At 57.4% G+C, this 26,006-nt stretch overlaps 2 protein-coding genes across 4 annotated transcripts in view; one reads left to right on the forward strand and one right to left on the reverse strand.

Annotated features, from left to right (window-relative positions):
• The first annotated feature begins 373 nt into the window (after positions 1-373).
• On the forward strand, positions 374-10,454 carry EIF3J (eukaryotic translation initiation factor 3 subunit J). The gene is made up of 6 exons (XM_044444806.1): positions 374-4,175; positions 4,326-4,417; positions 5,113-5,227; positions 5,406-5,564; positions 8,290-8,363; positions 9,140-10,454. Exons 1-6 carry the CDS (start codon positions 4,061-4,063, stop codon positions 9,269-9,271), a joined length of 687 nt encoding a protein of 228 aa, XP_044300741.1. The 5' UTR covers positions 374-4,060; the 3' UTR covers positions 9,272-10,454.
• Positions 10,455-10,621: 167 nt separating this feature from the next.
• Positions 10,622-26,006, reverse strand: part of SPG11 (SPG11 vesicle trafficking associated, spatacsin) — a 31,893-nt gene continuing 16,508 nt past the window's right edge. The window contains exons 12-35 of one of the 3 annotated variants that reach the window (XM_044444805.1): positions 25,848-25,954; positions 25,364-25,509; positions 24,879-25,031; positions 24,612-24,678; positions 23,454-23,619; positions 22,559-22,764; positions 21,541-21,649; positions 21,148-21,307; positions 20,715-20,978; positions 20,379-20,579; positions 20,051-20,158; positions 19,124-19,286; positions 18,170-18,384; positions 17,181-17,943; positions 16,673-16,815; positions 16,307-16,505; positions 15,736-15,873; positions 15,094-15,227; positions 14,803-14,910; positions 14,375-14,546; positions 12,825-12,913; positions 11,901-12,056; positions 11,577-11,728; positions 10,622-11,000 (exon numbers count right to left, since the gene is read on the reverse strand). In XM_044444805.1, coding sequence (XP_044300740.1) covers positions 10,820-11,000; positions 11,577-11,728; positions 11,901-12,056; positions 12,825-12,913; positions 14,375-14,546; positions 14,803-14,910; positions 15,094-15,227; positions 15,736-15,873; positions 16,307-16,505; positions 16,673-16,815; positions 17,181-17,943; positions 18,170-18,384; positions 19,124-19,286; positions 20,051-20,158; positions 20,379-20,579; positions 20,715-20,978; positions 21,148-21,307; positions 21,541-21,649; positions 22,559-22,764; positions 23,454-23,619; positions 24,612-24,678; positions 24,879-25,031; positions 25,364-25,509; positions 25,848-25,954 — 4,300 coding nt within the window. In that variant the 3' untranslated portion in view covers positions 10,622-10,819. The other 2 variants (XM_044444803.1, XR_006416151.1) reach the window with 2 other exon arrangements.

Raw genomic sequence — 26,006 nt, forward strand, 5'->3', positions numbered from 1 at the left:
CCCGCGCGCGCGGCCCCGTCCGCGAGGAGCCTCGGGGCCGGACCGGGGGTGAGCGGCGCTCCTGCCCCCGTCGCCGAGCCGGGCGTGGGGCGCACGGCCTGCTGCCCCGGGCGAGCCGGAGCCGCACGGCCCTGGCCGGAGCGACCCTTCCCGTAGGACGTCGCCGGCACCGCGCCGGAGGCCGCCGTGGCCCCTGCCCGCCCGTGGCGGACGCGCCTCGCTCCCGCGTCCGCCGGGGCCGCTCCTGCGCCGGGTTCCCCTCGCGGGCCGTTTCTGCAAGCGGAGCGGCCCGGTTGCCCGCCGCCTCTTCACGGCGAGTTGCGTCAGCCTCCCGCCCTCCGGGCCGCCGTCCCGAGCGCGGTCAGGGCGGAGGAGGCCCTGCGGTGGCTTGCATGCTCCTGCCGGCAGCACGTCGGATGGTGCCTTTAGGGCCCTTCACTTTCCCCAACTTTTCGCAGTCTTCCATATCAGGATCAGTGACTACAGCTGTGCACGGGACTTTAAGTGTAGTTGCGCCATAGAGTTGATACCGGCTGTTTTATTTTCCCTTATTCTCTAATTATACCTGGCATGGAATTTGCCTTTTTCGAAGCAGCTGCACATTGGATGACACATTCCTCGAGCCGACCACCACAGCCCCTTCCCGGTCAGTAACTTCTGGGCTCAGATTCCATCAGTCTGTATGTTGTGTTGGATACTTTTTTTGCCCCAGAGCTTCACTTTGCACTTATGTTGAACCGCTTTTGTCTTTTTTGGCCCTTTCTCCCAAATTGGTGAGACCTTTGGGGAGCTCTTTACAATTGTTTTTGTTTATTATCCCTAAATAAATTGGTATCACCCACAGGCTTGACTACCTCCCTACTTTCTCCTAGTTTCAGCTCCTTATGAACAAAAAGAGCTCTCTGAGAGGGATAGTTTAACTCTGTGCCTGCCCTGAGCGGGGGGTTGGACCGGATGGTCTTCTGGCCCCTTCCAGCTCTACTCTTCTATGATCCAGTGGAAATGAAAAGTTTTGTTCTTACTACTGATCCTTTTGGTACCCCACTGTTTATATTTCTCCATCTGGCAGATTGACCATTTATTCCTCCTGTCTGATTTTTCTAACCATTTACTGGTCTGTTAAAAGGATCTTGCTTGTCAAAAGCCTTTTGGAAGGACACGTAAGGAATGTCTACCACATGGCTGTCGACACTCACAAGGAATTCTAAGAAGCTAATGCGGCAGGACTTAACTTTATGGGAGCCATGTTGGTTCTTTTTCAGCAGGGCCTGTCCTGCCATATGCTTACTAATTTAAACTTTAATACTTTCAATGATTTATCCAGCACAAACACTAAGCTAATTGGCCTGTAATTTCTCAGGTCCATTGCCAGTCCCATTTTAAAAACTATTATTATATTGACTTTTCTCCAGCCCTCACGGAGGCTGATCTTGGAGTTGTTTAGATATTTTGTTAGAAGATCAGCAATTTTGTATTAGAATTCTTAAAGAATACTAGGATGGATAGTATCTGAGCCAGTGAATATTAGCATTTAGTTTATCAATAAAGTTGACAATTCCAGCTTTTGCTGCTCTTTACTACCTTAGTTCCTTGGACTCCTTTCTTGAATATATCAGTTCAGGTGAAGTTACCTGTCCCTTATCTTCTTCAGTCTTGACTCCAGGGAACAAGTGTTTTCACTGAGAGACAAGCTCATCAGAATTGAGCGTGCAGCCATAATTAATGCCCTGGCTCTGATAATCATGTGGTTGGTCAGCTCAGCACTGAGTGAGAGGCCTCGGCAGCCTTGCTGGCTATCTCTCTTCGTAGCTTTTTTATTGCTGTTACCCGTCTGCTCACGTGGAATTTGCGTTGTTTACTAGGAGAATGCAGGCAGTTACTCAGTGTGGGGGGAAAGTCAACTGTCCTGTTGCTGAACTTGCACGGGTGTGCAACCCTGTTATGCGCCCCTAGTTTGTCACCGGGGTGGAGAGGCTTCCTTACTGGGCCTCCTCGCACTCAGGGCTGGCCCCCTGGCCGGCTTCCTTCTTTATGTGGCGCTCTCTCGCCTGGCCCAGTGCCTGTTGCAGCCAGTTGGATTAGCAGGCCTCATCTGAAAGGCAGGGGAGGCCTTTGAAAACTTTCCTGTATTAAGCATGACATTGGCAGCCCCTTGTCAAGGGAGATGGGGGAGCCACAGGGCAGCTAGGGTAGGATCAGGGGCAATTGGTAGACAGGCTGACTCTGCCCCCTTTGCTCTGGACATTCCTGGCCAGATGCTACACCTGGGAGGTATCCAGCTTGTTCCACTGGCCACACACCTGTTGGGTTCTGCCTTCTCCTACGTCTCAATGTGGTGATGTAGCTCTTGAGCCCAGCTGCGGCTGGGATTACCCAAGCGACGGCTGCCACTGACACTGGAGTATCCCCTTACTAGATTATTTGGAACGAGCGCAAGACCATGACTGAGGAAGAATGACCACCCAGGAGCGCCAGGTAACATTATACTGGTGCCTGGGCAAGTCCAGTGAACAGTAAAGCTACCCTGGCCAACTTCTGAACCTAAAAATGGATCCTGGCATCTAAGAACCACAGATACCTTTTTATGTTTAGGGTAAGCTTAAAGGTACTTTCCCCGGTTTTTGTATCTTTTAGAAAAGACAGAAGAAAGGTCTTGCGGATGTGAAAATTTCCCCATGAAAAGTAGACATACCCATTGCGGTCAACATAGGAGTCTGTGGCTCTCATTCTCTATTTGGCAGCAGTTGTTTGGAAGGGCACAGCCTCCTTTGCTCAGGTTTGCTGTTCCTGCTGCCCTCATTTCTCGCAGCTGCCAGGCTGCTTCTAAACAGCAACATGATTTCTTTGCATCGCTGTGATATTCTTTGAGTCCTAGCTAGTGGCCAGCTTTTCAAGTACACTTTTTTGGTGTGAAAAAGGCATAATTCTGTGTGTTTTCTGTGTCAGTACTGGAGATTGCAGTTTCTCCACCAGGATGGAGGCTGTGTCTGTTTGCACTGCTGCTGTCGAGACGCTAGAGAAGGTGCATCAGGTTGACTGAGCCATCCACCCCAGGAGAGGGGAAGCTGCTCCAGGTCCCTCCAGATGAGCCGTCCCCAAAGGCCTTGCCTGCTGGGCATTATGGGAGGTGCCATCCCGCACAGGGAGGACACCGCGTTGGGGAGGGCCGCTCTAGGACAGGCGGGGTCACTCGCGTTGGCCTCCAGCCGTCAGTCAGGCTGCCCATCCGGTTCCCAAGCTGCTCTGTTGACGCAGGGGATGAGAGGCTGCCTGATCAGTGCAAGAAAGAAAAAAAAGGGTGAAAAATGGCTTTGTAAGAAATAAGCAGCTCCCTAGGAAGAAGAGGAGGAGCACTTTCTGTTACCAGAAGCCATTCCTTGGAGTTGGGCAGCTGCTGCGCAGTCTCTGTGAAGCTGCGTTGAGATGCCAGTTTTGTAAATACCCATTTCCCAGTAGTCTGTAGCAAGTAACTTGTAGGCAGAGACAGCTACAAAAGTTGGTGTGAATTTTCTTTCAGGCCACAACTGCCTAATCGTGGTGGATGAGGAGAGGTAACTTAGTAGACTGGGAGACTGTAGGAGAGGCGACTAAACCGGGGAAGTGCGTCAGGGATTCCACCCACAGATGCATCTCCCACACCCTTCCTGGGTGAGCGACGTGCTTGCCTCTCTGTCATTGTACTTATGCTAGTAATTAAAGTGAGCTTGGAGTTAGCAATTAAGTCTCACTTTTAGTGATAGTTTTCAGAGCGAGAGAGACGTGTGCTTTGAGGGTTCTGCGCCTCAGAATTCTCTTGCTGCGAGGCGGCCACACCTTCCCTAAAGCAGCGTCTGCTGCTGCTTGCACAGTCGGGCAGCTGGTTGGGTGGCTCCATGTCTGCTCTGGCGTCTCTTTCCTGAGGTGGTGCCCCCGCCACTGTCACAAGGCAGGATTGCTCCTCATACTCCACCTTTTTGGGGGGGGGTGCCATTGGACGCTATTCTGTTGTCACTCCTGAGCAGCATCGCAAAAAGGACATAATTTGAACTGACTAAGCGAAGCGTGTGCCATTGAACCCTCGATGCCGATAACTGGTGCTGCTTTCTTTTCTTTTTCTTTTTTCTTTTCCTTTGGCCAGGATAACTGGGATGATGAGGAAGAGGAAGATGAAGAAAAGGAGAAAGAGGTAAAGCCAGGTGAGAAGCACGGGAGACTCACGCCTTGTGCGGCCCTCGTGTGGCTGGAGGCCCAGGCCTCTGGGTTGGATGCCCATGCAGTCGTAGCCGTTGGGGTTCTGAAGTCCCCAGCACTTAAAATTTAAAAATAATGTTGTGCACTGTTCACAGAAACCAAAGTTTCAGAAAAGAAGAAAATAGTAGAAAAAATAAAAGAAAGGGAAAAACTTCAGAAGAAAAAGCAAGAGGAGATTAAAAAAAGGGTAAGCCCTTTATGACTAGAGATAAATGAACTGCCTTTGTTTTGTGTGCTGGAGAGGACCAGGTGCCACACGTCCTGGTTCCCCCTAGTTGCAGAAGGCCTGCTTTGTCCACAGAGGGAGCTTCTGGGTTGGATGTTTGGGACTTCCCCATCGTGGCTTCACTTGTTGCATGTCTGAGCTGATTGCTACCTGCCTGGCTGCTGCAGTCCCCCCTTCTGCTTCTGTGTCAGCCCCAAGAGAGGTTAAAGGGGCACCCTCCAACTTCTTGTTTCTTATAACTCCTGCAGGAGAGGCCCTGGAACTTACTTCTGAGTTTATGTTGCATGTGACTCACTGGAGATAATGTAATAAAGCAAAGTGGCATCAGTGTGTGTGTGTGTGTGTATATATAAGTTCCACATATAAATTCCATATATATATATATATATATATATATATATGTGTGTGTGTGTGTGTGTGTGTGTGTGTGTGTGTGTGGAATTTCTGCATGCCCCTTCATTCAGGGGAGGAAATTCTTTTGAAAAATATGCCTTATATTAAGCCACTGGGAAAAGATGTAAAATATACAATTTCCTGTTCATCTGCATAAATTTGAAGCTTCCGATAGCCGTGTTGGCTTCCCTCTTAAGGTTAATGCGGAAGCACAGAGTAAGAATTGCTGCAAATCATTGATTTGTTTTGTTTCCTCATTTAAGTTAGAGACATCAGAAGAATCTAAAGAACTTACACCAGAAGAACAGTTAGCAGACAAACTACGGCTGCAGAAATTGCAAGAAGAGGCAGACCTTGAGTTAGCCAAAGAAACCTTTGGTAATTGAGGGAGCGGGAAAGGAAGCAGGGCAGGTGTGACTGTGTATGTTCATCGCGCCTCATTCTGCAGGATTGGGGGGCATTTCAAAGAAGGAACATAAAGATTGCTTCAAATGCTCCCTTCCGCAGAAGAGCCACTGCTCAGCCAGCTGTGGTTACTGTTTGCCTTCCTCCACAGGTGTAAATAACACTTACGGAATAGATGCCATGAACCCCTCTTCGAAAGATGACTTCACGGAATTTGGCAAACTGTTAAAAGAAAAAATAACACAGTATGAGAAGTCCCTATATTATGCTGGGTTTTTGGAAGCATTAGTTCGAGATGTATGTATTTCATGTAAGTACCGTATTTTTCGCTCTATAAGACGCACCTAGATTTTAGAGGAGGAAAACAAGAAAAAAAGTATTCTGAATCAAATGGTTTACTAAACTATTTAATAAACTATAACAGAATACAGTAATACCGTATTTCAACCTTGTAAACAGCAGTCAACAGTGGCATTAAGAACCATCATCACTGTCATTAACAAAAGAGAGGCTTTAAAGTTCGAGTGCTCTTCTAGTTTTCGTTGAACCCATAGAACTCATCATCACTAGAGTCAGAATTTATGAAGCTGTGTTGCTCACAATCACTGACATCACTTTCTTAGTCAGTAGTGGAATTATTGAAGGAATCCACAATCCACACCAGTTATACAAGAGCTGCTGCAGACAATTCAATAACAAATCTAAAAAAGCCAGTAATGTCCACGCTGCCCTACTAGTAAATAATAGAAAAAAACTTTCTGACAAAAAATGAGATATTGTTCGGTAAATCAAACACACAGCGGACTAAGCCTTTGAAGAATAAACTTCATACACGAAGGTAATTCTGTTCAAATATCCACTGATCCTAAAAAAAAAATGTGTCTGATCAACTAACAGATAACTGATCATGGAAAGCTTCCGGATAATCACAGGCACATTCCCCATCACGTCCCCATGGGCTTCATTAAAAGACGGGTTGCCATTTGAAAACACACGCCGACCTGTGATTAACAGCTCTCACCTGTGCCGGCGGAGGGCATGTGTGCCAGCCAGGTGTGGTGCAGCCGGGCCGGCAGCGTGCCGGCGGTGGTCTTCCGGGTGGTGTGGTGGCGGCGGCAGGTCTTCCCGGGTGGTGGGGGTGAGCAGTCCGTCTCTCCGTGCGGCCGGTGGGTTAAAGCCCGTGGCTCTCCTCCTTCGCACGCCTCCCCCTGAGCGGCACAGCTCTCACCTGCACTGGGGGGGGGGGCGGAGCAGGGTGCGCCGAGTGCGTGCCGGCCAGGTGGTGCCACGTGGTGCAGGCGGCCGGCAGCGTCCCGGGTGTCGGGCACACACATTCACTCTATAAGATACACAGACATTCCTCTTACTTTTGAGGGGGGAAAGTGTGTCCTACAGAGCAAAAATGTGGTGCATAGTCATTCTTTGCCTCTACTCCCATTTTCAGCGTGTGGGCAGGGTAGGACAGAAGCCCAGCCAGGACGTGCAGTGGGCGGAATGAGCAGAACTAGCAGTGACGTCTGTGCAGACTTGCTCCTGGCCTCCCTGTGCAACAACCTGCAGTCTTTGGGGTTTTCCACTTTGGCCAGGCCCGCCTTTCTCCTCTTCCTTATATTTAAATCTATATTTACATTTAATATATTTATATTAAATAAAGTTACCTTTTCAGGAAAAAAAAGATATAGGCCATTTCCAGTACATTTCCCCACATCTGTACATACCTAATTTTCCTAGTTCAAAATGATTATTAAGAAACAAAATAGAAGGGCAATATTATCCGAAACTCAGTTCATTTATCTGAATGAGTCTCTCAATATACTGTTAACTTTCTTTAGTGTGTGAATCTAGCAAAGAATGCATGTCACCTGCCCACATTTACAACCCGGGAATGTGCTTTCCCTATCCAGTGCTGCCCTGTGATTCTCTTGGCTGCCCCTGCTCCAGTAATTCATAGCTCTTGCTGTACAGAAAGGTTCCATGCTCTGGGGATGCAGCCTAGGAGAGAATAACTTCCTTTTTGCAATAAATTCTGGAAGGCATATTGGCAATTCTGTGAACTGCAGAGCAACGCAAGACTGCAGGAGGAGTCCCCCAGACCCTATGAGCAAGCACTGCAGTCCCCACCTTATGTCCCAGCAATTGGGGGGCTGTAACCACCCGAGTCTCAGAGGAATCTAGTAGATCTGAAACAGGGTTCTGCTTATTGGCCTCCTCTTGGGATAAAATATGCTTCTGTTTTCAGAATCCTACCATTTATTTAAAAACCACGCGCACTGTTAAGCCGGGGTGTCACGGGGAGGGCGTTCTGGAGGGCCTCTGTTCCTTGGCACGCCACAGGTTAGCGATGCCACACAGCATTTCACAGCCGTGAGTGCAGGTCCCATATGTCTTAAATGGGGGGAAAAGTCACCCAACTTTCAATCTGCTAATAGTTGTTCAACGTCTTCTGGCGAAGTGTGTGTAGGATTAAACACCCGTCTTGTGTTTTAACCTGAGGTTTTTCCTGGTTTTGGTTTTCCCTTGAAGGGCAAACATATGACTTGGAATATTTGCATGGTAGTGTCAGCGGTATCTCCATCTTCAGGAGAGAGATTCTGTGTCCTGCCACTGGGCAGCCCCCCCCCCATTTTTTTAACTCCACTTAGTGGATTCCCCGATTAGTGAATTTTGATACAATAAATGAAAAATGTGGTCACAGTTGCTGAAAAGGTGCTGCTGTTCCTGTGCACATCAGACTCTGGGTCTGCCTCAGTCACACGAGCTCCCCGGCCAGGCAGAGGCTTCTCAGACTTTTCCACGGAGGCTTCCGCAGCTCTCATGTGCCTGGGCATGGCAAGCACCTCCTTGGCACCAGAGTAGTTCCCCCAAGATATTTTGCCATGTGTTTTTCTAAAAACACTCTTCTTTTGCAAACAGAACATCTGTATTAACTAAAATCCATTTCCAAGGATTGATTTGAGCATTTTAAAAACTGCAGGAAAAGTACTTCTTGGAAAGCCCTATAAATGATACCTCCCATGCTTTTATTCCCCATTTAGTGGAAGTTGATGACTTGAAAAAGATCACCAATTCCTTGACAGTCCTGTGCAGCGAGAAGCAGAAACAGGAGAAGGTGAGTCTGGGGCGTGCTCTCTCTCGGGGTGCGTGCTGCTCTCTGGCGGGGCCGCTCCATTGTCTGTGGAGATGGCCTCTTCAGCCCCAAGTTGTTTCAGGGACCTGTGTGATCACAGTGTCACCGTTCTCGGTCCCCTCCCTTGCTCTGCCGCCGGGTGAACACGGGCTGCCAGTTCTGTCGCCAGGCATCGCTCCTGAAACGAGGCCCAGTTGCCATAGGCTAGAAGCGCAGCGCCTCTGGGGAGGCCAGGAGTAGGGCTCCATTTTGAAGGGCTGCATTCCAGAGATGGACCTGGCTGAGAGAGCAGCCATCATGACTCCAAGTGCCTGCTGCCAGTCACCAAACATTTTCTATTTTATTTAATCGGAGGGGCATGTCAGCCTTTCTGTCAGAAAGCAGGGAAACCACCAAAACAAGGGGTGCTTGGTGGAAGGGGGGTGGGCTGGGGTGGGGTGGGGTGGGTGGTGCGCTCCCTGTGCCCAGGCGGCCTGAGGCCGTGGACACCTGCCCCCGGCATCGGGCAGTCCACAGAAAGCCTGCCTCGGACTCGAGCTGGCTGGCAGATTTCCTCACAGTGTCGCCATCGGTCAGTTTACGTTGTTCTGGTAAACACGATGTCCATCAGAGCAGGTAACTTAGCCAGGATGCTTTCTGTGCATGTCTGTCTGGAGAGGACCCCGAGATGTCGGGCCCTCGCAGACTCAGCCAAGGCCGTGGAGGGAGCTGGTGTTACAGAGTCTGTCTGAGCTGGGGCCACTTCTGTCCTCCCACAGCAAAACAAGGCCAAAAAGAAGAAAAAAGGAGTGGTGCCCGGAGGAGGCCTGAAAGCGACCATGAAAGACGACTTGGCAGATTACAGTGGTTATGACGGGGGCTACGTGCAAGACTTCGAAGACTTCATGTGACACTTCTCCGCCCTTCTGTTGTTTCTCTGTTGCCCATAATCCCCTGATGTGTAGCACAACTTCTTTCCTTTAAATTCTGCCAAATGCTACAATCTGAAAGTGCAGTATCTTTGCGAGGTCGGTGCCCAGTCAATACTCCGCTGCAGACGCCTGCCTTGATGTCGAGGGTATAAACTGCCAGGGCTCAGTTCTTTTCAGTGGTAGGAAATGATGGAATTTTGATCATGTTTGACTTCATAGCAGCAGAAGCAGCACTTAATTGGAAAGTAATTTCAACCAAGCCAACATCGTATTATTACCAACATCGTTTAGTAATAACAGCCTTAACTGTACCTTTTCCACAGACTCTGTCCAGACAAAGAGAGCCGCTTGCAGCGAGGATACAGTGTGCATCGAGTATTAAAACTGGCTTTCTCTGTTCAGTGAGACCTTGAGGTTTTTAGTAGATACTGGCAAATGCCCTGAGGGAGGATTCTGCACTTAGAAAGCACCTGTGACACAGCCCCAACTTCAACCCTGGCAAGTGGCAAATCGCTTCTTTAGGTTAGGGTTGGGAGATGGTTCAGTGGCACTGGAAGACGCGTGACTCAAGTCTAGGCAGTTTAGTTGACGCTTTTCTGACTCGGGAGGAATTCTGTCACCAGGGTTTGGGGGCTACAGTACAGCTCTCGCAAGGCTTCGTTGGGTCTGTCTTCTTTTCTTTCTTTTCCCCATTTACAGGAATCCTGCTTAGCGAACTGCAACAGTTAACGACAGTTGGGTAAATTGTTATGTTAACAATTATGACATCTGCAAATGTTTTATAAAAGCAACTAATTTAATAAAATCACTTGTGAGGATGGAGACTTTGGTCTGGCTGTTTCTGCCGTGGGCAGCGACTGGGACTGGAGAGCAGGTGGGGCTTCTTTGGCTCACGCTCTCTGGAGGCCATGCTGGCTTTCTGAGCATCCTCTTCCAGCCCAGCCCAGCCCCCTCGTCTCACGCCAGGCCTGCTTCATCCTGACGCTCTCTGCTTGCTTGCACATTTTCTAACTACTGGACTACCTGGCTTTACCGGGAATTCTGGTGCCTGAGTCTAACACACTGAATTCGGGCTTTCCCCTGTGGTCGTTTCCTCTCTCATGGCTTACTGAAAGCTTTGGCTCTAGAAAATGTCTGCAAATGAATCGTACATATAAACGGATGTGTTGGTTTCCTGTTTCTTCCGAGGGTATTTTACAATGAGGAGCACTAGTGGGACATGCTATTCTGGGTGCGGTCAGATTCACTATACTCCCTACAGCAAAATTAGCACTTTTTGTTGCTTTTTGGAATGTGGTTTGGCAGCAGAAGGTCACCTCCAATGCAAAGTTCTTACAAATGCCAGTTTTATTTAACCCTGACCTCAGGAGTCAGCATGCGCTCGAAAGCAACACTTAGGTGGGCATAACTTGGCGGCAGTGCCGTGAGAGGCCGTGCGCATCTCGGGCTGCTTGGCCATGGGCAGGCCCTGCAAGAGCCCCCAAGGTTTCCGGCTGGTTTCCGGCTGGTCGTCTAGCCCGGCAGCATCTAGGTTGTCAGCAGGTCATTCAGGCAGCACCCCGTCTGGGCATCCTGCAGAAGGGTGCTCACCACATCGTAGAAATGGTTGTCGTAAGCCAGCTTGTAATACACATAGATATCGTCGCAATAGGTCAGCAACTTCTTCAGGTGTTTCAGAGCAGACTCGTTCCCTGCACGCTGCTTGAACCTGGAAGAAAGTCACGTGGTGCAGCCCCCTCGGCTTCTCTCACAAGAACGTAAGACAGCCAGGGCCCAGCGGACCAGCACTCCGCACACACGGCGGCAGAGCGGCTGCCCCCAGGGCCCCCCCACGGGAGGGGCACAAGACCTCTGTGGTCCCACTCCCCAGCAGCTGGTGCACGCAGGCAGCCCACAGCCTCACCTCCCACGGCAGCCAATTACCTAGCCAATGTGAGCATGAGTTGTGTGAAGGAATCTTTCCTCTTTGGGGTGCTGGTGTTCCAGGAGAGAGAAGAATCCCTTCCTCTTCACACAATGCAGTATTTCAGACACTTCTCATGCCTCCCGACTTGCCTTTTTCCCAAGCTGAGCCGTCCCAGTTCGCAGGCGACCTGCTCCAGCCCCCGATCGCCTCAGCTGCCCCTCCTCCAAGAGATCCCTGCCTCCCCAGTAGCTCAGCCCAATGCCAAAGCGGGAAGAGCGCCAGCAAGGGCCGCGGGTCCCAACTGCACAGAAAACCAGGCGGAGGGAGGGGAGGCCTCCGTGCTGGAGAAGCAGGTGATGGCTCACAACGCTGACTTACTTCTGAGCGATCTCCTCAAACGTGCTCGCCTTCAACAGGCCACACTGCTTGTATTCCTCCAGGTAGTTGAAGTCTCCCTTCACAATCACCCGCTGATACAGGACTTCAGCCCAGTCGGGAACGAAGTCGTAGGCCTCGGCCACAATGGCAGCCTGGAGCGCGCGCGGCCCGGGGACAGGAAGGCATCAGCACGCCGGGAGGCGCACGCCGGCTCTTCCCAGGCGATCGGGGCCCGCGACACCCAGCGCTCCCTCCAGCCGGCGTGCAGCAGGCCCTTCAATCGACCCCTCCCAGCAGCGGAAGCCTCCCTGTCCTGCGGCTCACCTGGTAGAACCTGGGCAGGGCCATGACGCACCCCAGCAGGTTCTTCCGGCTCAGGTTGATCAGCTGTGTGGCGCGGTTGGTGTTCAGGAAGTGGAGCTGCAGCGTGATGAGTTTTGTCAGCCTGTTGCAGTGCAAGGACTGGTGCACACAGAAGTCCTAAGGGGGCGGGGGGAGAGGGTCAGAGGCGAGGGGTCCTGCTTGCCTGCAAGGCCAGCTGCCCTCCTGTTTGGAGCAGCTCCTCCAGTCCTGGCCAGCGGGGATGCCGCGAGCAGCAGTAACAGGCCCTGGAAGTGGGAAAGCAGGCGGGCCATCCCTCTCCATCCGGGCCACAGAGAAAACTGCTCTCTGGATCTGCAAGGGGCATCTGGAGGGCCTGAGGGTCTCACACAGGTGGTTCCCCTTCCCCAGCGCCGGTCGCTGCCAGCAGCTTCGCTGGGGGGAGCCGTTTTTGGCGCTGAGGGCGCCACCCGCCAGGGGCCCGTCCTGCGGTCCGAGTGGGCGGCGCGCAGAAGGACCAGCCATGGAGCTTGGCCGGAGGTTCTCGTTCCTCCGCTCGAGCATGGCGAGCGGAAGCTCCCTCCTCACCTCCCGCGAGCCACAGGAAGATGCCCCGGGCTGCCACCTTCCTCCGGCAGAGGCACGTGCCCAGGTACCCCAGGCTTTCTGGAGTCCAGGGACACCACTCACCCTAGGGCAGCAGAGCTGCTCCTGTTGCCGGCCAGATGCCATCGGGGCGGCCCCACAGATCATGGAAGGCCAACAGGTCTCTCGGCTCGTCCTGCGCTCGTTTCAACTAGCTCTGGGGGCCCTGAGCCCCTCTGAGATGACTGGACTGCCGCTGGGGGTCACTGAAGGCACATGGATGGCCACGGCCTCCTCTCCCTCCTCCAGGCCTCCTCCACTGCTCCCAGGGTCCCACTTTACCTTGGAATAGCTTTCAGCAGCGTCGATGAAGAGGGTCAGGGCTTTCATCAGCAGTGTCTTTAGGTGGGGCACGTTCTGGAGGCAATCCTCTGGAAGGGAGAGGGCGAGCCGTGTGGCTGTGTGGCCCTGCTGTGGCGGGCAAGAGTGCGGCCTGCCCTTCACTGGGGGTCAGGCCACCCCCACAGCAGGCCCAAGAGGGGAGAAGCCGCTGCTGCCGACCAGGCAAAGAGAACAGAAGGACCTCAATGGCAGGGAGTGCCAGAGGGGTGGCTTGGGCGTCCTGGACTCTTTTGGACCCGCTGCACAAAATCTTGCGGGCACTTCCACAAAGTGGCGGGTGTGGGCATCGGAGGCAGCGCCCGGCCAGGGCTGTGCATGTGGCCGTGTGGCCACGGCAGGCAAGAACGTGGCCTGCCCTCCTCCTGTCTGGCAGGACCGGGCGCCGCCACTGCTTCCTCCCAGCACCCCTGGCCATGGGCAGCATCTCCACGGCCCAGAATGCCGGTTGCTATTTGTCTGGCGTTGGCAGGATTTGTGGGCGCTCGTGCTGGGGAGGGCGAGGGAAGGGGATGGCTGCTGCTGCTGTGCACTCGGCCGGCGTGAGTCTCTGCAGACTTGCAGCACACAGGAAATCCCTCAGCTGGAGAATGGGAGTTTTTCTCTCCCTTCTGCCTAACACGTTCTGTGAACCTGCTCAGCCACCTAACTTGTGGACGAATTGAACTGATCAGCCCAGAAGTTCAGCACAGCTGGAGGCCACAGCCTGCCCCCCCCCCCCCGCGCAGCCCCGGAGTGCCCCCTTTTGCCTCTCCTCCCCGCGGCCCCAGCCCCCTGGCTCCGCAGTGAGGAGATGCCATCAGCACGGCTTCCTGCCCTGGCCAGCTCAAGACAGGCACCAGCGCGACCTTCGGCCACCCAATTCCCGGACCCCAGACCACGTCGGCTTGCACAGCGAGCCTGGGGGGCCGGACCGCCGCTAGAAAGGGGCAGGTATCACCCCTTGCACAAGCCAGCAGGGCTTCCCCAGAGGACTGGGGCGCTCTCGGCTCTGCCACGGAAAAGGCGGTCGTGCCATTCCGGCGGCTGCCATCCAGAGAGTGGGCTGCATGGTTCCTCCCACAGCCAAGCTCCTTGCAATCCCAGCAACGCCCAAGAGGGCTGCCCTGGCGGTGGCCAGAGGCGCACGAACTCCCCGGGCTTCCGGGGCGGGTTTGGTCTGAGCGATGCCGGCGGAAGGCCCGGGAAGCCCTCGGCCCCACTCTGCCGCCCAGCGCTGCAGCCGCGTCCCCCTGGCTGCCGGCCTCGGGCCCCTGGGACTGCGAGCCGGCCAGCCACCGCGTGTTTGCAGGCGTGCCGCAGGCGAAGCCGGAGCCACATGGTGCTTTGGCTTGCTCCGCGCCCTCTTGGCTGCCTTGCCCAAGGCAGAGCACAAGCGGAGAAGCTGCGCTTCTGCAGGCCAGCCGAGGGAGCAGGGCTCTGGGGCAGGCTGCCCGGCCCAGGCCTGCTCCGTGGCCCTGCCAGCGCTCCCCCTGCGGGGCAAGGCAGCTCACCCCAGGGGCAGGAGTCGATGAGCTTGAGCTGGGTGCGGGCCGCTGCCTCGTGGTTCTCCCCGATCTCCCGGCACATGCTGAAGCAGAGGGCGATCATGTTGTGCTTCTCGCTGTCTCCCGGGCGGCGGCGCTTGGCGTAGTCCAGCAGGGCGGTCTTGAGCGCCCCACTCTGCTGGGAGGGAGGGAGGGAGGGAGGGAAGGCACACGCCTCAGGCCAGGCAGCAGGGAAGGCGGCTGTGCTGGGCGGGGGTTCGGGAGACCCGGGTTCAAGCTCCCGCTCAGCCACACAGCTCTGGGGTGACTCCGGGCCAGGCACCACCTCTCGCCGTAGGGTGGCTGCCGTGAGAGGAAAGTGGAAGGGGGCAGGCCCTGGCGAGGAAGCCCTGGACCAGGGCCAGCCTCCGCCGCCACTCCGCCGGGGTACGCACCGAGTCCAACTTCTTCCGCATCAGCACCTCAAAGTGATGCTTCTCGTGCAGCAGGTCAAAGATGTACGTCATCTCGTTGTACCGACCGATGCCCGTGAGCAGCCGCACCTTTGGAGAGGAGAGGAGAGCAGAGCTCACGGCTCCGCAGAGGGGAAAGGCCCTGGGCATGGCCAGGCAGCCGCCCGGCACGGAGCCCCGCCTGCCTGGGGGGAGCAAACTCACGGGTGCCGCCCGCCCGCCCGCCCACAGCCCGCCGCGTTCTCAGTGCAGGACCCCGGGGCGGTCACGTACCACAAGGCCATACTCTTCGCTGGGAGCCAAGTGCTCTTCCGTGAGCATCCGGGCAGCCTGGAGGACCCGGATAATCCCTTCCATGTGGCACGTCAAGCTGAAGCAGCTGTGGGCCAGGATCAGGAGCTCAGTGGCTAGGAAGGAGGATGGAAGGGGGTCTCCTCAGGAAGTGCGTTCCTCTCGGGGGAGGGGGGGCAAGGAGGCTGGCGCAGCCCTGGCCGGAGCTGGGCTTGCTGGGGTGCCTGGGCTCCAGCCCGGCAGCGTGATCCCTCTTGCTGGTGGGAACACCAGCAGGCAAGCTCTGCAGAGAGCAGCCCATCCCCGGGCGCCTGCGCCGAGCCCACCCTGGAGGCGCTCCACCCCCACCGGGGCTGCAGGACCCCGCGCACAGGAAGCCTCCATGGCCTGCCTCGAATGCAGCTCCCGGCCGGAGGGGAGCCACGCAAGGGAGCCAGCGGCCGCTCAGGCAGAGCCGGCAGAGCTCCGGGCACGTGGTGCCGATGTCCCAGGGGCTTCGAGGACGGTGGTGCCCGAGCACGTGCAGTGGGCCAGCGCTCCCAGAGACAAAGCCCGAGTCCTCACGGCGCCACCCCTCCGGGGGTGCGCACGGCCAACACGGATCCCTCTGCCCCAGGGACTCACTGCAGGCCAGCTCCCCCGGCGGTACAGCAGCGATTCTCTCCAGCAGCTGCTTGCCCACCAGGGCAGGGTCCGGGCACAGCCTGGCCAGCTGCAGCAACGCCTGGCTCCCCTCTGCGGGATTCAGGGCTGGCTGTCTCCCTGTGGGTACAGTGCATGCCGGGTGACACGCCGGTCACAGCACACGCTCCGTTCGCCAGGAGGATGCCAGGCAGAGCCTCCCTCCTTCCCAGCCCCACTTCCGGGAACCCCTCCCCACGAGCTGTACGAGCGCCCCCTCTCTGAACGCCATGGCCGCGAGCTGAGCCTCTGAAACGTTTTCTCTGATTTCTTTCTTGCTGGAACACTCCAAGGAAGTTGGAGAATGATAAATGAGTGACAAGCAGAGCCGGAGGAAGACGGCACAGCAAAGGCGTAGGGGAGGCCCGAGTGGGTGGCACCCGGAGAGGAGCCCCGGAGCGAGGCTGAGGCCCTCGCACGGCCGCTCGGGGCCATCCATGCGGCACCAGGAAAGCCCTGGCAGGAGGCCTCCCTGGGCAGACCGGCGAGCCGAAGGGAGCACGCGCCCGCCCACCTTGTCCTTGTGCAGGTGCCAGCAGCTCCCGCGTGACCTCCCCGGCCACGAGCTCTGCCACCGTGTCGGGCCCCAGCCCCTGGGCCGCAATGAAGGTCTGGGCCCGCCTGCACCTGTCCGCTCGGCGAGAGGAGAGGATTGTCCGCAGCAGCTTCTCGGGATCCCGGGCAGAGATCTCGTCGAAGGAGCAGCCCAGCTCCTGCCAGGAGCCAGAGAAAAGGGAAGGGCAATGTCCACAGGATGTGGGGGTCCTCTGTGGCATGGGCCACCTGGAAGACCCCAGCCGCCCTCAGGCCCAGGAAACACCCCGGGGGAACTTCGGGGGCCTTCCGGAGGGCCCTCCCCACTCCCCGTGTCCGTGCTCACCCTGGACAGCTCGTACAGGCAGAGGACCTGCCGGCAGTAGCTCCGCCCGTGCACACACTCGGCTCCCAGCGCCTGCAGGCTGGCTGCGACCTCCCGGCCCGGACACTCGCCCCCCGCGCAGGGCCCGCTCCCCAGGACTGAGGCTGGAAGCAAAGGCAAGGCTCTGGAGAGCAGGCGCTGCCGCGGCTCGGAAGGGGGTCGCCGGCCCGCCTGCAGCTTGCCCGACGGCCCCCCGCTCACCCCGGAGCACAAGTGCTCTTCCCCCGCCACACGAATGCGCATCGGGAAACACTCTGATCTTGCCCGGGTCTTCCCGCCGCTCTGCCCACGTCCGCAGCAATAAACAGGGTGGCGATCGGGAGAAGCCTGGCCGTGGCGACCGGGCGTCCAGCCACAGAGCACGCTCCCAGCCCCACCCTGGCGCTCCAGCAGTGGGCCCCAGCACCAGGCAGCCGGCAAGCAGCCGGCCCGGCCCAGCTGCACGGGAGCCTCATCCCGGGCTGCTTACTGCTCGGCAGCTGCCTCTTCTGCGCACCGCCCTCTCCGCTCCTCTCACTTTCCTCCTCCTCTCGAGCTTCAAGGATCGCCCGGACGTCTGCATGGAAGTGGCTCCGGGGAGCCTCTCCGGATGCCAGTGCTCTGCAGTGCAGCACCAGGGAGACGTCTCGGCTGTGGAAATTGAAGTAGCGGCAGGCACGGCTCGCCTCGTGCACGCTGCCCTCATCCAGCAGCTGCCCGATCAGGACCTCCAGGGACGCCCGGTCAGCCTCTGGAAGCACGGCCCCCGGGGCCTCCTGGGCAGGCAAGCGCTCGAGCTGCAGGTCCTCGGGCACGTTTAACGCGGCCAGCTTGGAAAAGGAGAACTCCTTGGCCAGGGACTCGAAGGACCGCTCTCCGCTAACGGAAATCTGGTGCGAGAGCCTCTGCCGGGCCTGCCTGGGCCGCTGGCAGAGCGTCTGCTGGGCGATGCGGCAGAGCCAGACCTCCCGTTCCACCTGCTCCAGTTCCTCGAGCGGGATCGGGTCACCCCTGGCCAGCCAGTGGCCGGCCAAGCTAAGCAGCAGCTGCCTCTCGATGATGCAGCAGGCGCCCTCATCATTTGGGGATGCGGACGACACCGCGTCTGCCTGTGCGGAGAAGAAGCCAGAGGCGGCACGGTTCAGGATGCCATTCTTCTCAAAACACTCGTTACACTTCTTCCAGAACTCAATTCTTGTCCGTTTTTGGGGCCAGTGGCCAATCTGTTTCAAAAAATGCATGTTCTGGAGCACCTGCGGAGCACAGAACAGATTAAAGCATTTCTCCATTCCTTTGCAGTGATGGTGCAAACCAAATGGAACCTTCCCTGCATGGAAACCGAGGACATGGGCCGAGCAGGAAATACCCAGATGCCTCTTCCCGGTCCACCATGGCCTAGTCTAGTCTAGAGTCCGGCAAACTGTCAGCTAAAATGTGCCAAAAAAAGTGCGCAGCAACTGGAACGTGGCTCAAGCGCACCTCCTGGATGACGATGTTGTCCATGGGCAACTCCGCAAGTTCCGCTACCTCCCGTGCCGTGGAAAAAGCGCTTCTCTCCTGCAGCTGCTCCAGAATTCTGCTGCATTCGTTCTGGAAGTTCTCAGCAGTGTAATTCGTTAAGATGGCACGATCAACTGAGAGAGGGGAATCCCTCAAGATGTAGCTGAGGGCACTTAGCTTCTTCGTATCTGCCCCTGAGGACGAAAGCAGCGCAAAACAAAGGCATAAAAAAGCAGTCGTCGCAACGAGCGCCTCTGGGAAGAGGCGAGGTAAGCAGCGGGGCTGGAGGCGGCCTCCCGGAAGCGGGGCCGGGGCCACGAAGGCATCATGCTCCTCGCGCACCCATTTCTCCACCCGGCTCACCTGGGGGCAGGGGACATTTTTACCCGCCAGTTTACTCATCTCCCTGTTCCCAGGCATTCCCGACTCTTCATTCTCCAGGCCATCCTGGAATCATGACAGCTGAAGCGTGGCACAAGCGTGCGTCGCATACGTGAGCAAATGCGCCACGCATGGTGCTGATCAGCCGCCGGGGCCCGGCCCCTCCCCTCCCAGCCAGCACGGAGAGGCAAGCACAGTGGGCAGCAACTGGGCTTGCTGGAAAGCCCTGGAGGGGCGGCACTCGGGCCTGTGTCCAAGGGGAGCGCCGCGTGCTTATTTGCGCGGTCATGCCCTTGTTCTGCCACCCAAGAGCCCAAGGGCTCTCTGGGCCGCTTCTAACGCACTTGCCCGCCATGCTTCTGCTGGCCTCCCATCCCATTCCTGTTCCACTGAAACGGAAAAACAATCTGGCCGCTGAAGAGGTCTTTGCCACCAGCCTACAAGTCTAAGAGCTGCCAGAGCCCAGGCCCCGAGAACAGTCTCCGACTCAGGCTAAGCCCCAGCTAAGACGCCCGGGGGCAGGCTGCACGGGCGGCGAGAGAGGGTGCTTGCCGTGAGGCAGGGCAGTGCCCGTGTCTGCAAACAGCTGGAGGAGCCTCCGCAGCTCGTAGGGGGTGCGGCACTGCTGCGGCATCAGTCCGAGAAGGAAGGCGGCCTGCGACTCCAGCCAGGGCACGGGCGGGACGGGAGGCGGCCCTTCGCACACGGCCTGGAGCTGTGGAAAGAGAGGGGCAAGTAGGCCCGGGCACCCCCCCGCCCTGCCCCCTCCTCTCCCCAGTGCCCTGATCTCAGGCAGGCCCCGATGAAGCAGCAAGGGCTGCTGGTAGCAAAACGCAAGAGCCTCAGGGACAGTGCTGGGCATGAGGTGGGAATCGAACAGAGCATCTTAAATTAACAGATGTATCCACATCGAAGTGAACATCTTCAAAGACAAGCCCTTCTTTAAACCAGTGTCAGTTTCCGCCTTCTTCTTGCTCCCACTTCTCATCTTAACCCTCGGTCGCCCTTTTAATTGGCCTCATGGACTGGCCAGCCGAGGAATAGTTTCCCGTGTGCCGTGCCAGGCAGCCCGATTTCGGCAGCCTCGGTTGGTCCGAGGGGGGGGGGCAGAGGAGGCCTGGTCCGAGACCCGCGGGCAGCCCGGGCGGAGTGGCGGGCAACGGGCTGCGCGGGGGCCGGGGAGGCCCAGCTGGAGGCCCTACTTGGCACCGCGGCCACTGGGGCGAGCTGGGCCAGCCACAGACTCTCGGCCTGACCTACTTCACAGGGTTGTTGTGAGCATAAAAGGGCGAGGTGGAGGCGGCCACGGCCCGCTGCCCCAGGTTCCTCGTAGGAAATGGCAGGATGCGGAGGGAGCCCTTTCTTTAAAGGAAAGCATCGATCTGGGATTTCTTGGCGGCAGGGCCGCACGAGGCCCTTTGCCGGGCTGTTGCCCACACGGCCCAAGGGCCCCGCTCCAGGGGTGACGCTTCTGCTTACTTTTGCGACGCTGCCGTGGAACGCGAGGAGCCTGGCAGAGGCCTCCGTGTAATTGCGGTGCTCCATGCACGACTCGTACCCCTCCAGCAGCAGCAGCAGCGGGGAGCCCTGCGCGCAGCCAAGGGACACACTGCTAGCACACGCCCAGCCCACACAGGCGGCACGGCTTGCGAGCCAAGCCTCCGCGCGCCCCGAAAAAATGCTCTGCCCCACCTCCCTGGAGGCCGTTTGATTCCAGAGGCATTTAGAACGGGATAAAGCACTCGCGGGGAGAGACGCCGAGCAGTTCCGCCATCCGGTCCCCTTCAGGGACACATTCCGTGGTTACCTTCAGGAAAAACCGGAAGCCATGAAGGAGCGTTCTGATCTTCCGCCTCCTCAGAAGCCTCCGCCAGAGAGCGGCCAAATCCAGAAGGTCCCACGGATGGGTTTCGACAGGGCCTTCGACGTGTTTTGTCACCTCGGCTGCGGTGGAGCGATCCAAGGAGGCCACGATCCAGACACAGAGGCAGTGGACGGTGCCGGCGCCCTGCAACACGCGCGCACTGCTCAGCTTCCCAAGGAGGCGAAAAGGCCCAACCGCCAACCGTCAGGCGAGGGCCCGCGGCGAGGCACGCGCCGACGGAGGATGCTGCCCCGTGGGGTCCGCGGAGGCAACGCCTACCTCCAGGCACGCGGCCAGCACGGCCAGGGCCGGGACGTGGTGCTTCACGGCGGCCGCCAGCAGGTCCTGCCAGGGGTGGGGCGGCTCCTGGCCGTGCAGCAGGAGGCAGAAGAGGTCGGTTGCGTGCGGCCTGTGCTCGGGCCTCGGCCGGCTGAGCTCCCTGCCCTGCCCTCCCTCCCGGGCACCGGGGGGCAGCACGCTCCCGAAGGCCAGCCGCAGGTGGTTCTGCAGCGGGGGGGAGAACTCCTGAAGGATGGGAACGACCTTGGAAAGCGGAAGAACAAGCAAGCGTTTCAACGGGAAACACGTTCACAGCAAGGTGGCCGGCGTTCCTTGCCAGGCCCATCGGCCCCGCTGCCCCTTCCCGGGGGAGCGCCGCCTCCATTCTCCGTTCCCCGGAAGGCCAGGCCCGCCGGCCAGCGGGACTCCTCACCTCCGTCGGTGGGTAGCCATACATCTGGGCCACCGTGATGAGCGGCAGCCACTCGTGGGCTCTGGCGCACGCCCGCAGGTAGGAGGGGCTCCGCTTGATGCCGTGCAGCCGGCAGAACTGCACCACCAGCGCCCACTGCCGCCGCGCCTCACCAGACGTCCTGCGAAGGAAGGCTCTGGCTGCACGACTGCCAGTCCTGCTCGCCCGCCCCCCCCACCAGGGCCCCTCGACTCCGGGCAGCACATCGGGTGGAGGAGGCACTTGAGGGAGGGCGTGCCAGCGGGACGTTCCAGCTCACGGCTCCGCAGGCAGGAGGCGCCAGCCATTCCCCGCCCCCCGCAGCTCCTTGGCTTTCTGGGGAACCGCCAGGGCCAGCCCAGAGACGTGACTTACTTCTGGACCTTCTGCTGCTCGGTCTTGTCCCAAACTGCCTCCTCTAGGCAGACGAGAAGCTCTTCTGCAGCCCTCTTTTCCCCGTCGGCCAGCTCTCGCAGCTTGTCGACTGGAAACCAAAGATGCAAAGCACGTTGCTGAGACCCACGATGGCGTGGCGCGGCCAGCCCCTTTCGGCCATCGCTCCCGAGTCACTTGCAGCCAGTTCCGCCACCTCCCGTTTCACCCGCCTTTCTGTCTATCTGACGGGATCCCCGCCTCGGAAGAGGATACTCAGAGGCCCTTCTCTGCCCAGGAGACTTTCCTCCAGAGGGCCTCTTGGGCTCACAGGGACATGTGCCATCCTTGTCCCCTTCTTCTGGCCTCTCTGCACCTCCCTCTTCCTCCTGACCATGAATGCTCGTCCTTTCTCGCTGTCTCAGGATCCCTTTCCTCTCTCCCTCTCTGGTTCTTCCTCCTTTCTCCCCAGTCTCGCCCCCCACACCGTTTCCACTTTCTCTACGCAACTGCCTGCAGCGCCTTCTCCATTCACTGGCATCAGGCCATGAACTCCAGCCGGAGGGAAACCCATCCAGTCCAGCCGGCCAAGGTCCCCTGCGGCCTCCCGGGTGGACCTGGGGCTCAAGCCAAACGTTCTCCGGGGGAGTCTTTTCCATGGCCCGGGCAAGCCCCCAGCGAAATGCCAGCATTGCCTTCAGCCTGCACAGGCAGCAAAAGGGCCCCTCCGCCACCCAAGGGCAGAGACGGGGGCTGGATGTTGCCCCTGCCCAAGCCGTCTCTCGGCAAGGGCTTTTTACGCTTGCTACAAGGCAGGCAGGCAGGCCGGCTCACAGCAGGGCAGCCAGCTTTGGCCCAGTCGTGCCAGCAAGCAATGCCGCGGCCGTTCTGCCTGCCCTGGGAGCAAAGATGCTCCAGAGGCACTTGGCCAGCGGAGCGTCTGCTCTTCCGCACGGGCTGGCGAGCCACACGCTGCGCCACAAGACGCGCACGCGGCACGCGGGCGGGGAGGAGGCCTCACCCACGGACTGCCGGATGGACTCGTACTGGGGCTCCTCGCTCCTCGACATGAAGTTCAGGATCGCATTTGCGGCTTGGGCGTCAACCCGGAGCTTGAGGCTCTCCAGGCCCAGCAGTTCCAAGAAGCAGGCACAGGCCGTGACCACCGAGGGCACGTAAAAGCAGCTGAGGGCCAGGGCGTAGGCGTCACTGCCCGCGTGCTGAACCCTAGGAAGGACGCAGCCGCCGTCAGCATGAGGCGCCCAGGGACCGGGACCGGCTGCGCACCACACGGGGTCCCAGCCAGCTCTGGCGCGCCTGGCTGGCACACGGCGGGACTGCGGGCAAGGAGGAGCCAGAATTCGTGCCAGAGGCAGTGCGCAGCAAATTCCGTGCTGTAGTTACGGTTTCTACGCCTCAACTTTGTCATTTACCAAAACAAACAGTGTACAGGTGCATTTTCTGGGCACACAGCTGGATAGGGAAGGTTTCCCAGCATAGCTGGTTGGGGAATGCTGCAAGTTGGCGGTCTTTTTCCTGTATGCATGTGCACAGGACTGCACCCTTAAGTTTTTTCTTAAGAAGCCACGTCTGTTCTTAGTGGAAGCCAGAGAATACCATGCGAACACATCACAGCAGAAAATCACTTTTACCTCTGTCCTTACTTTCTGATACTGTATTTACAGTAATAGTTTATTGCTTATATTTATTATACTAAATTTATGTTGTAAATTATTATTATTTATTATCATAATATATCTATAGCATGCCACTTAGGATAATCCCTTACAAAGCACCTTGAAAATACAGGACATTAAGTGACACCTCACTGCGACACAATGCACAGTTTTCAGTGGAAAAGGCAGGCGCCATCTTGCTCTGCTCTTTCCAAATCTCTGCTTCCCATAAATACTCACAGCTGCTTTGGGGTTTTGCTCCTCGCCAGCTGCTGGACTACAAAAGATGCCAACGCGAAGGACGGACGTGCGTGGCGCAAATAGTGGCAGAAATCCAGGCGCTCCAGGATGGCCCCTCTGTTGACTAGGGCCGGGCACGAGAAGTGAGGCAGGGCGCCGGGGAGATCTGCAAGAGGCAGGAGAGAGGGGCGAACACGGGGTCACTCACGCCGGGTGACACGTGCATTCTGCGCAGGGCCTGGAATGAGGGCAGGGCGAGCCAAACAGCCCTGCCATGACTGCAGAGTTAGGAGAGGACTCAGCTCCTTCAGTGTTCATCCTTGCTGCTCCTGACTTGGATTTGCACATGGCCACACGCCAAGCGCCCGGACAGGCAAACCACAAAAAGGCACCTCTGTGCATTTGCGCAAGCCCCGTTAATTGCAGTGGGGCCGACAGAGGAGAAGTTTCTGGAGTGGCTTTTTGCCCTTTGGTTGCTAAATCAAGGAGGCGACTGAAAATGTCTGTGAGTTGCAGGCCAGGCGAACCCTGCCCACGAGAGCAGAGAGACACGCCACGGGGCTGGAAACCCACAGAAAGTTTACCTTTTATACCTGCATTTCAGTGCTCCTGCTTCTAAGGAAGAAAAATGACACCCAGCTTTTAAATGCTGATTCCACAGGTCTTAATATACACCTTCGTTTACTATTTAAAGCAGAGTTGGGGAGCTTTTGCCAAGGGCCACATGGCTTCAGGAAAAACTGCTCGAGGTCGCGTGCCGAGCGGCACTGCCAGAGCAGTTCGGCTCTTTCCCCCCTTCTCCCCCCCACAATTCACTTCCCTCTCCACTGAAAATCTGCCCCATGGGCAGCGGTTTCGCTCCCCTGCTTTGATTAAAAATAAGCAACTGGTACAGGAGACCGAAGATCTTGCTTGAAGCCAAATCTCTCAACAGCTTAAGTATCACAATCTTCAGAAAAATTGCTTTTCGGGTGAGAAACACTCGGCCCTGTTGGGGCTGCAGCCCTCGCTGCTGGCCTGTCTGCTTGAGGCCAGCGAAGGGGCTGCAGCCCAAGCACATCTGGAAGGTCACACACTTCTCCACCCGAGAACGGCAGAATATACTGGGAGACTCCACCAACACAGACTTCATTTTGACTCTACGTGGAAGTTACTCACCAGGAATGGCAAGAGTGTTTGCTGACTGCCAGCCAAACAATTTGGAAGGATCGAACGGAACGAGTGCCTAAAAACAGAAGACCAAGCTGTCGGGCACTAAAAGCAAAACCAAACGAATGTGTGCCCGTTTCATGGCCTTTCTGGCTGACGTGGCCGAGCCCTCTGGGATCACACGCCCTCGTTTCCAGTTCGGGTTCAATGCCAGAAGGCTCAGACGGAACCCAGAGTGGCGGCACTGGGCCGTGCCTGTCCCGGCGGCGTCTGTACCTGAGCCAGGTGATAGAGAGAGACGTCGGAGGGCAGGGCCCCATGAGAGGCACACTGGGGGAAGAGGGCCGCTCGCAGCTTGGGGTACGGAATGAGCGCCATCCGGAAGAGCTGGGCATCCACCTTCTTTCCGCCATCCCTGTCCTGAAGAACCTATAGCGAAGAAGCAGCGAGACGGCCTTGCCAGGCAGTGGGGAGAGCGTGTCTCCCAGAGGACCACTGGCGCCCGGCATCCCCGGGGGCAAGAACGTGTTCTGCCCTTTCCAAGGCAATGGCACGGGAGACTCGAGCGGGTCGGCAGGGCGGGGGAGGGCCCACGCCAACGCTGCCCGCTGGGGGCTTCCAGGTGGGACATGGGCGCGGCCGGGCTGGGGAAGCCCCTGGAGGCACGGCCCGGACCCGGCACTCCGCCTACACCCCGCTCTCTCTGGGACGCAGGAGCAGCCCCCCTTCCATCAGCAACCTGCCAACCTCCCCTGGCTTACCCGGTCAATCCCTCCGGGGGCGTACATGGTCGAGGCCAGGGCAAGGAGCGTCCGTCCCTCCAGCAGCATGCTGCTCACGCCGGCCTGGTTGCTGGGAATCAAGACCTGGGCGTTCGCGAGGCTCGCGTGGAAAATCACGGCTGCATCTGGCGCATGGAGGATGGGAGAGGCAACAGCGCTCTTGTGGCGAAGAACCCACAGGCAGACACGCAACTTAATCGCCATGAAACAGCAAGCCCCCCAAGGCCGGCAACTTAGCAAAAGCAGTTTTCAAACTTTAAAAAAACAGTATCCACAAGTTCTCTCTCTCTCCCTCCCCCCCTCCCTCCCCCTCCGGCACAAACAACTGTTCAGATGATGTTGTGAGCCTGACTCTTGCGGGGTAACACGAGCGCATCTGGATCCATCAGGGGCTCACTATCCGTTCCGCTTTTGTCAGAACTGCACGAACAAGTCGTCCAGCCAGATGCACAGTGGCCCCTACCTCCAGGTTTGCTGGCGATGCGTCGACACTGCACTAGAAATTCAAACCAGGGGTGAGCTTCATGCAATGATCTATCATCCAGAATGGGGCAGTTGGAAGAACATAAACTGAAAAATCAAGAGCAATGTATTAGTGTTGTACAATGTAAAGGAAAAGGAA

Source organism: Varanus komodoensis, unplaced genomic scaffold, assembly GCF_004798865.1.
Source record: "Varanus komodoensis strain SLA01 unplaced genomic scaffold, ASM479886v1 scaffold46_1, whole genome shotgun sequence".
Classification (NCBI taxonomy): Eukaryota; Metazoa; Chordata; class Lepidosauria; order Squamata; family Varanidae; genus Varanus; species Varanus komodoensis.